General features: G+C 43.2%; 1 protein-coding gene across 8 annotated transcripts in view; it reads right to left on the bottom strand.

The window, feature by feature from the left end:
• Positions 1–3,287: 3,287 nt before the first annotated feature.
• The window catches only part of RASGEF1C (RasGEF domain family member 1C), a 112,713-nt gene continuing 106,697 nt past the window's right edge, over positions 3,288–9,303 (bottom strand). For all 8 annotated transcript variants that reach the window (XM_039486179.1, XM_039486187.1, XM_039486180.1 and 5 more), the window contains 3 exons: positions 6,612–6,735; positions 4,541–4,613; positions 3,288–4,069 (listed from right to left, as the gene is read on the bottom strand). In XM_039486179.1, the coding sequence (XP_039342113.1) occupies positions 4,045–4,069; positions 4,541–4,613; positions 6,612–6,735 (222 nt within the window). In that variant the 3' untranslated portion in view covers positions 3,288–4,044. The remainder of the gene's footprint in view (positions 4,070–4,540; positions 4,614–6,611; positions 6,736–9,303) is intronic.

The following is a 9,303-nucleotide window of genomic DNA, read 5'->3' as shown; positions in this document are numbered from 1 at the left end:
TGGGAAACGATTGTTTCTTTTTTATTATTTTATTGCGGATATAAAATTATTAGAAAACTTTAGGGAGACCTCCACCCCCAAACTGTTAACGGAACCTTCTCTTGCTATTGTCCCCTTACTTGTTAAGCCGGTGAATGAAGCAAGGCCATAATGCTCTCATCTATTATGGGAATTTATTCCTTGGTTGAGCCATGCATAAATCACAGATGTAATTGACAAATTGAGGGCCTTCCCCTGCTCCTGCTGAATCCTGTGGGAGTTTTGCCATTCATGTCAATGAGGGCAGGGCAGGATTTTTAAAGCTTACAGGCTGTTGAGTGCCTGGGGGAGGGATAGCTCAGTGGTTTGAGCATTGGCCTGCTAAACCCAGGTTGTGAGTTCAATCCTTGAGGAGGCCACTTAGGGATCTGGGGCAAAAATTGGTCCTGCTAGTGAAGGCAGGGGGGGCTGGACTCAATGACCTTTTAAGGTCCCTTCCAGTTCTAGGAGATTGGTATATCTCCAATTATTACCCTTATTACCTTCATCTCCCACTGAAGTGACCATGCAGGAAGCAGGCAGCCTCTCTCAGCCTCCAACCTTGAGGGCCAACTTTTACAAAGTGCTCTGTGCCTCATGTGAAGCATGGCTTGTCCTCAATGTTCACTGAAGTCAATGGGAGCTCTGGACGCTCAGCATCTCTGCAAAACAGACCACTTAAATGGGCACCTGCATATGGATTTAGGGGCCAGATTTTTGAAGGTATTTAGATGCCTAAAGATACAATTAGGTACCTAACGGGATTTTCAAAAGCACCTAGGGACCTAACTCCAATTAATTTAAATGGGATTTAGGCAGCTCAGTTCTTTTGAAAATACCACTAGCCATCCAACTGCATCTTTAGGTGCCTAAGTACCTTTGTAGATCTGGCCCTTAGGCGCCTAACTTTAATCACCAGGCTTGCAAGTTTTGACCAAACTATTGATCCCCACAAGGATCTCCTGCAGCTGAATTCAATAGATTTTGGAAAGTTCTTTGAGTTCTTAGAATGTGTCGTAGCAGTGAAAAGTATTATTAATTATTATTATTAGAAAAATAATGTTTTTAGTTCATATCTTTGGAGGGCTAGAATCTCAGCTATCCTAGTATCAGAGGGGTAGCTGTGTTAGTCTGTATCCACAAAAAAACCCTCCTCATTGTTTCAGCTATCCTAGCCTCCTTCTGACTGTTAAAGAACGAATAATAATTTCCACTTTAAAAAGCAGATCCAACAATGCTGCAGTGCCAGACAATAAAAGGAGACCATTAGCACAATGAAGTCATAATATGCCTGTTATAAAGATATATACAGTAAGGAAAATGACCATTCAGAGAGTACACATAAGCCTTGGAATTGTTATTAATGTGTCTATGAACACTGCCCTGGGTTTGGTTGGAATTTAACAGGTTTCTAATGTCATCATTTTTGGAAATGGTTCCATTTCAGTAGCTGTCATTTCTAAATTTTGGTTTGTAAAATACATGTCTCTGACTATTTTTACACTCGCATACAAAAAAAACTATTAACAGCATCAAAACAACACTGGTTCCCAGGCTGAAATGATTCTGCATCCTCCCTGCAGTTAGCCGCTTTGGGCAAAAGCTTGAGTAAACAGAGGAATGCTACAGCAAACTCAATCTCTGACAGACAAAAAGGAAAGGGAGAACCATGGTCCCTCCACTGAAAATGCCCTGCCCCTAGCCCATACGTATTCAGATCCAGGAACTATTAGAAAAGCAGCCCAGCCAACGTCAAACCTCATGACAGAGCATAGGGAGAGCGGTGGTCTCTCAGGTGGCCATGACCAATACCCTACAGGCCTCTGATAGATCAAAATCAACACCCTGAATTGCACCCCAGAAGCCAGTGTAGCATTATAGGAATAAGTGCAGCATATACCCTATGGATAACAATTGAAACAGGAAGTTGCACCCTATACTAGATGTAGCCCAATGAGGGAGCACCTTGCAGCAACACACTCAGGTACAGGTTACTATGGCGAGGACTGCAGTGCGAAGCAATGGCTATAACTTTCTGGCTAATGCCAGACACAGACACAGCCAACTTTCTAATGAGCCTTGGTTTGGTTTTTTCTTTAAACCCAGCAGCAATTCTGATAAGTTATGCACATGATCCTTCACTCTTTACTGAGGGAAAGTTACCATTGACTTCAATGTAGAACCAAGCTCTTTCTGTTGGTCAGAAAAAGAAGACTGGGACGGCTAAAATGCCAACGCTGAGCCTGTAATTAAAGGAGGAGGTCAGTATCATGTGGCATTTTTTATTTCTGCTATGCTTTTGTATGGTTCTTTTTTCAAACCTGACCCCTGCATATCTTTATGTCCTTATGCTCACAAACAGTACCAGGGGTCTGCTCAGGGGAGTGAAATAGGTAAAGTCTTCTAGAGCAAAGCAAACTAGTTTTAGAGTTCTGTTTTGCACCCAGCATAAGCTCAATTCATTTTTAGTCATTTAATGTTTATATTACAGTAGCACCCTGATTTCTGCAAACACAGAGGTAGATGTGGTCCCCACTCCAAACAGCACATCATCTCCATGAAAGGAAAGTGGGGAGCACGGTTCAGCACATAAAAAGTCAGAATAAAAATGGGGTGTTGCTATGTCTTTACTCTAGTGCAGTGGTTCTCAAACTAGGGCCGCCGCTTGTTCAGGGAAAGCCCCTGGTGGGCTGGGCTGGTTTGTTTACCTGCCGCATCTGCAGGTTCGGCCGATCGTTGCTCCCACTGACCACGGTTCGCCGCTCCAGGCCAATGAGGGCTGCGGGAAGTGGCGCGGGCCAAGGGACGTGCTGGCTGCCCTTCCTGCAGCCCCCATTGGCCTGGAGCGGCGAACCGCGGCCAGTGGGAGCTGCGATCGGCTGAACCTGCGGATGCGGCAGGTAAACAAACCGGCGCGGCCCGCCAGGGACTTTCCCTGAACAAGCGGCGGCCCTAGTTTGAGAACCACTGCTCTAGTGCATTGGTACATAGAGTGAAAACTCTTCATCTCTCAAATGCACTGTTGAGTCCACAAATCTAGGCTGTTCTTCCTCCCCCGCCCTACTCCCCGTGTCCCAATATCGTGTTGCACTGGAACCAAAGCTGAAGTGAGGAGACAAAACAAACCCAATGAGTTTGCTCACACAATCACCTTCTATCACTTGTCAATACCGTAAGGCGCCTTAAAAACACCTCTCTCAGCACCAACAGAATTAGGGAATAGATTACATACTTTAAAACACCAGTAAGTAGGACTCGGAGCCATTTGCTTCCCACAGCTTTCAGTGAAAGCAGAACATCTGTATTTTGTCTCATCTTCAGCTCACGCCCCAGAGAAGTCTGCCAAAATTCACAGTAAGAAAGGCAAGAACAATTGGAGAAAGAAGAAATAACCAATGTTCACAGTTCAAATCATTCTATGTAAAAATTCATGGGGTTTGCATGACTTTTCATGCTGATGTGGTTTACACGAGTTTTTATCCACGGGCAGCTTATCTCTGCTGAAGTCAGTGCATTGTTCAACAAGGCAGGAGGCTGCTGATGTAAAATAAAATCCTTCTTTCCTTCCTTAGCAATTAACCAGATTGCTGCTGCATTTGACAGAATTTGATTTTACAATACTCAACGGATTTAGCGAGCTGCTGTTTGAAGCACCTGCTTCTGAAATGTGCACACTGTGTCTTTAGTTTTCCAGTGAAGACCATTCTCTGCTGCAGCACCATGACTCTCCTTGCTCTTGTTTTGTTTCCATCTGAGACAAGGTTACAGTGATACTGACATAGTTTTGGTATGGCCACAAATAATCTGTTGTCCTTCCTCTCTTGAGTAATTAGAAAAGCATAATTGTGCATACGGTAAGTCAATTCTGTTAATTTCAATGGATGAAGCCAGTTCATCACATTAAGCAGTCCAAAAATAAAAAGGAAGAAGAAGAAAAACTAAATCCCAAATAGGCATCTTTGGAATCAGTAGTGCAAAATATTTTTGCTGATTTTTTTTCTTGTCGTACTGCAATAATCTGAGTCTTCAAGTCTTTCCTAAAATAGTAGACCTGCAAATTTGAAACATTACAATGATGAAGATGAAACAAAGAAGCATGCATAATCAGTGCTTTTTGGTTTGGGCTCTTTCAGTATTATTTGTGAGGCTTTATTCTCATTTACACTAAAGCCTGTTTACATTGGTCCGGCAGTATAAAGGAGCCTAAAAGTGGATACACATGACACTCTGGCAGTGTTTTACATCCACTCCCAGGCACCTTTACACCGTCAGAGCAGTGTAAATAAGAACTGGGCATTTTTTTATTTACAATGTATAATTTATATTAGGACTATTATTTTATCAGTCTAGTTACACCTTTGCAGACTAGAGCCTTAAGCTGAGAACACCTTCAGCACAATCAACAAGACACATATTTGATGCCAGTTCTATTAAGAAATTTTCAAACTTCAGTCAAGTTTAATTCTTGACTATCAATGTAGTGCATGTATTGTAAGTATGGTTTTATAACTTGAACTCTTACCTCAAGGATTTCCATCTCTCTTTTTCAATTTGGTTCTCCGGACTTTCACTTTCATAGGAAGCCAGATACAAACCTAATAAAAAAAAGTTAGTCAAATATCATCAGGAACCCCAAATCCTTTTGCTTCCCCAAATTACAGTCATTCCCTGTGAGTTTTGCTGGTACATATTATCTTCCTCATCTGTTGTCACTACTGTCCCACACAATAAACAGAATGTTTTTAAAAATCCAAGGGCGGTTAAGTGCCTAACTCTCACCGAAAGCCTGGGGTGCCAAAATCCCTTTTGTGCCTTTGAAAACCTGCCCGCAATGTGTTATCAAAAAGTAAAAAAATCAAGGATTGACAGCTGAAGAGACAAATCCCCAGTCTTCTACATTAAGTTCACATATTTTAACATTGAATTTAATCCTCCCTCACCCCCCATTTTCATCTGCAACCTCTTCAAATTCCTTAAGAGACAAGGCATGTTAAACAAATAGCACACTAGGTAAGAATGAAAGTCCAGTATCCAGAGTGAGAAAACGCCATGCAGAAATGACACCCTCATGACACATATAATCGTATAAACTGATCTAAGTTAATAGATCTTTTTTGAAGAACCCTGAACTACAGGATGCATTTTATAGTGTAAAAATAAGGGTACGCATTCAAGATTCCAGCTGCGTGAGCTGTTAGTGCATTACCATCTAGCTTGCTTTATGGACTTTTATAAGTAGGTCATAATTTGTATTCATGGACACTTTCGCATTACACCATTTAGTTATGCTTTATTCTGTAGTGCCACAGTCACCTTTGTATTTTATTCTGTGATATAATTCAGTAACGTTTTAATATTCAAGAGTTAGCCCACTGTTACTCTGTATTGTGGCACGCTTATTTGTTTTATTTGACCGGTCAGCTCTGTCTCTCTTTTACTCATGGCGGGTCTTTCTGCACTGCACTTTACCTTGGGCAGTAGGGGAGGCCAGCTGTAGCCTGGCTTCTACTGTGGGCATCTCATGAAGCCAGCATGAATATGACTCTTTATGTGCGGGAGAGGGTCTGCAAGCAATTAGGGAGTTGAGGTCACCATGCAGCCTGAAAACAGCCCTTTTGAGATATCTACAACCCCCACTTCCCTACACATAGTACCCTAAGCACCACCTGAAGCCCCCATTCCCTCTCCTTTCCATACATATTGCTTTAATCATTCCTTTTTGGCAGTCATTCCTCATGGGATTGGAGCTTAATTTTCCTAGCTGTATTTTGACTTCTGATGTGGCCTATGAAGTAACAACTGTCTGGTGTGATTAACTTGGATGGCTGTAGAAAAATGCCTATAGAATCAAAAGGAAAAATAACCCCAACTGCAGCCTAGTTTATGGGAATGTAGCTGCTGTCACTTGATATGTCTGCCATGATCTAACAGGAATAATCCCGTATGAAATGAAGCAGTGTGACATGCTAGACCCCAAATTGGAGGGGGTAAGAGAGGAGATGGGGAAGAGAGATGGGACAGGGACTAATTTTGGAACAGGAATCGGATCATATTTTAAAGTAATTACTGTGGAAGATTTGTCTTAAAATACTTAAAAAAAATAAAATAAAAGTGTTTCCTCACTGGAGTGAGGGACGTGAGTTGGACTCGCACAACCTGGGGCTCTGGACAACTGATTGGAGAGCTGAAATTGTTGTTTGGTAGGGAAAGGTAGCTCTGACCTCAGTCCCAGAACTGCTTTTGGCCAGAGGGTGACTGACATTCATGATCGTCCCTGAAGTGGTTGCACAGCCTCATTCCTTGGTTAGAGACACAATACCATCGCAGTGACTTACCCACAAGATGCCCGGTGGAGATATGGTGGAAAAGTGGCACAACAATGAATTAATGGACCAGAAGGTAATTTTTGCAGTAGCACGCTGGATAGAGTGGTGATGAGCAAGTTAAGAGGCAGGAAGCCTAGAGAGGAGCAGCTTGTAGTGGTCAAAGTGAGAGATCACCAGAGCACAGATAAGGGTTTTATCAGTGGTGATGGAGAGACAGTCACATTTATATTATTTTGAATGGTTAAAAAATATTTAGGGATTTCTTACCATCCTCAGTAAAGATGGGAGCTGTATGCAAGTAGTGGATGATGTTATGGTCTTGTTCAAATGGGCATTCCACTTGCTTCCATGTTATAAACTCGCCTACTTGTTTAGCCAGTTCCAGGAATTTCTGCAAATATTATAAAGTCCATTTAGTACAAGAACATCATATCACCGAAAGGATCACATCTGGGCAGAGGCTGCAGATTTCCTAATGCAAACTGCATGGATATGCATTTGTAAAGGAACCCCACGAAATTCAGAAGGGAGCATTTTCTCAATAAGACTTCCCCTTGGGTTCCATACTGTGCTGAAAGGGGAAAAAGCAGGGTTGGGGTATCCTACATTCCATCTTCACATGAAATCCTGCTCTACTCTCAAGTAGAAATAAACAGTTTACCGTTTCCATGCATAGGGTTTGCTCCCGAATGGATGGCATAAAACTGAGTGCCATTCTGGGATGTGTCCCAAGTTTAGAATACAGCTTTGTACAAAATGCTTTACAGGAATATATCATATAAGGCTTCATGCAATATATGATAGACATGACAAATGCATTGTATCAAAAGTGGCGTGTGTGAGATGATGCTCGAGGAGAGCTAGTGCAGCTGCAAAGGCCTGGGCAGTGGCAGGAGTGGTGACCCAGCTGTGCCAAGGACAAACACTTCTGAAAACAGTGGGTATGTACTCAGCACAGCTTAGCCACGCTACCATGGCAACGCTACTCTCTATACTTCTGCTAGCCCTCACAAGCTACTGTGAGTACGGGTTTGCGAGCAGGGGATCACATCACTAGCTTGTAGTGAAGAGAAATGCCCTCTTACAGTCAGGCTCTAACTTACAACACCGTAAGCACCACTCGACACTCTCGAGCAACAGGCTTGGCTCACTGTGTGGGGACAGCCTTCTGCTACAATGCCTCTAAGGGTGGCAGAAACTTAGAGAAGCAAGCAAAAGAGAAAAGATGTTTTCAGATGAGCTGATGGAGCAAATTTTCTTCTTATTTATACAAGGGCAATTGTACAGAAGCTGCTTCGTCTCTGCATTTTCACAGAAGTTCAAGAATACAGCAGGGGTGACGCATAACGCAATATTAAAAAGTGGAATGCATGCACATTGCATTCAGCATCCTGTCACATTAGTGCAACACTACCCTCTAGTGTATGGACTCAGAATTACTCAACTATTTATATGCAGTGTAGCTGTAGCTATGTTGGTCCCATGATATAGAGAGACAAGGTGGGTGAGGTAATATCTTTTACTGGACCAACTTCTGTTGGTGGGAAAGACAAGCTTTCGAGCCAAACAGAGCACTTCAAGTCTGGGAAAGGAACTCTATGTCATAGCAAAATGGACTGAACAGAGACACTGGATTTATGCCTTATAACAACTAACCCCCTCTTCTTGTTTTATGACTACAGAGGCGTTACGGGGCTATTCTATCGTAAATGGTTCCTTACAATATGTGCTAACTACTTATGCTGAACAATATGGTCCACTTGTATTTAGCTGTGATGCTGGGAGTTCCTTATTACCTCACCCACCTTGGCTCTCAAGTTAACAATTTGTGACTATTACCATCTGGTGTCTGGTCTGCAGAGAGGACAAGTCTTTCTACTGTGTATAATGGTGGTTAATGCAAATTCTCCTGTTGTGTAATCAGTAGAGGCTTCCAAGCAGAAGATCATGACTTTTAATTCCCAGGCCAAATGTGTGTGATTTATCTGATTAACATGGTGACTATAGATGAGACCTTATGTAGTTCAAGCTCTATTCTTATATTTACATAACGTTTGCAATTGGTTGACAGCATTGTAACAGGGTATGCCACCTCCCAAACACCCATTTGTGGCCTCAGGTTGTGGTGTAGGCCCCTGCCTCAGTTTCCCCCTCTTCAAAGGGCTCCTTAAATATACTCCACACAGGCTTTTTGTGGCAAAGCCAATCCTCCTTGGGACTGGGTTTATTAACATAAAATAATCTCAGAATAAAACTCCAAATCCCAAGTTAAAGTCCAACAAAAGTCCACACACTCCAAAGTTTACTCCGGGGGGGGATTCTGCACTGATGCGGGGGCGCAGAATTCATATGGCCTGCATTTTTCTGTGCCCCATCCCCCCACGCAGAAAAATGCAAAAAAAATCTGCCGGGGGGGACACATGCCTCTTCCCCGATAGCCCAGGCAGCACATCAATTCCAGCGTGCCTGGAGCAGCCTCAGAGACGGGGGAGGGGGACGGGACTGGGCATGTGTGGTCATCGTCAGGGGGGTGGGGCTGAGTATACGTGTGCGCCCACAAGCGTACGAGAGAGAGAGAGAGAGAGAGAGACTCTCCTCCCCCTGGCTATTGCAGCTCATTGGCTTGTAAAGGTAGGGCTTTTTATTATGCACGAGGTAGGCTAGAGGCACAAATAAAGTTTCTCTTCTGACTTCCAGGCCTTCCTACCAGGGGTAGGGTTGCTGATTTTGGTTGGATGTATTCCTGGAGGTTTCATCACATGATATAATCTTTAATTAAAGATTCATCTTTAATTCCTGGAGACTCCAGGACAATCCTAGAGAGTTGGCAACCTGAACCAGGAGCCTCTCCTGCTTTGGCAGGCCACTCCCAGGCCCTACCTGGCTGGAGTCTTCTCCTTCTTACACCCATGGAGTCTGTTCTCCCTGGCTCTCAGCCTTCTTCAGCCCTCTGGCTCTG

The sequence above is a fragment of the Mauremys reevesii genome, linkage group 8 (assembly GCF_016161935.1).
Source record: "Mauremys reevesii isolate NIE-2019 linkage group 8, ASM1616193v1, whole genome shotgun sequence".
In the NCBI taxonomy this organism is placed as follows: domain Eukaryota; kingdom Metazoa; phylum Chordata; order Testudines; family Geoemydidae; genus Mauremys; species Mauremys reevesii.
This window is presented reverse-complemented; position numbering and strand designations above follow the sequence as displayed.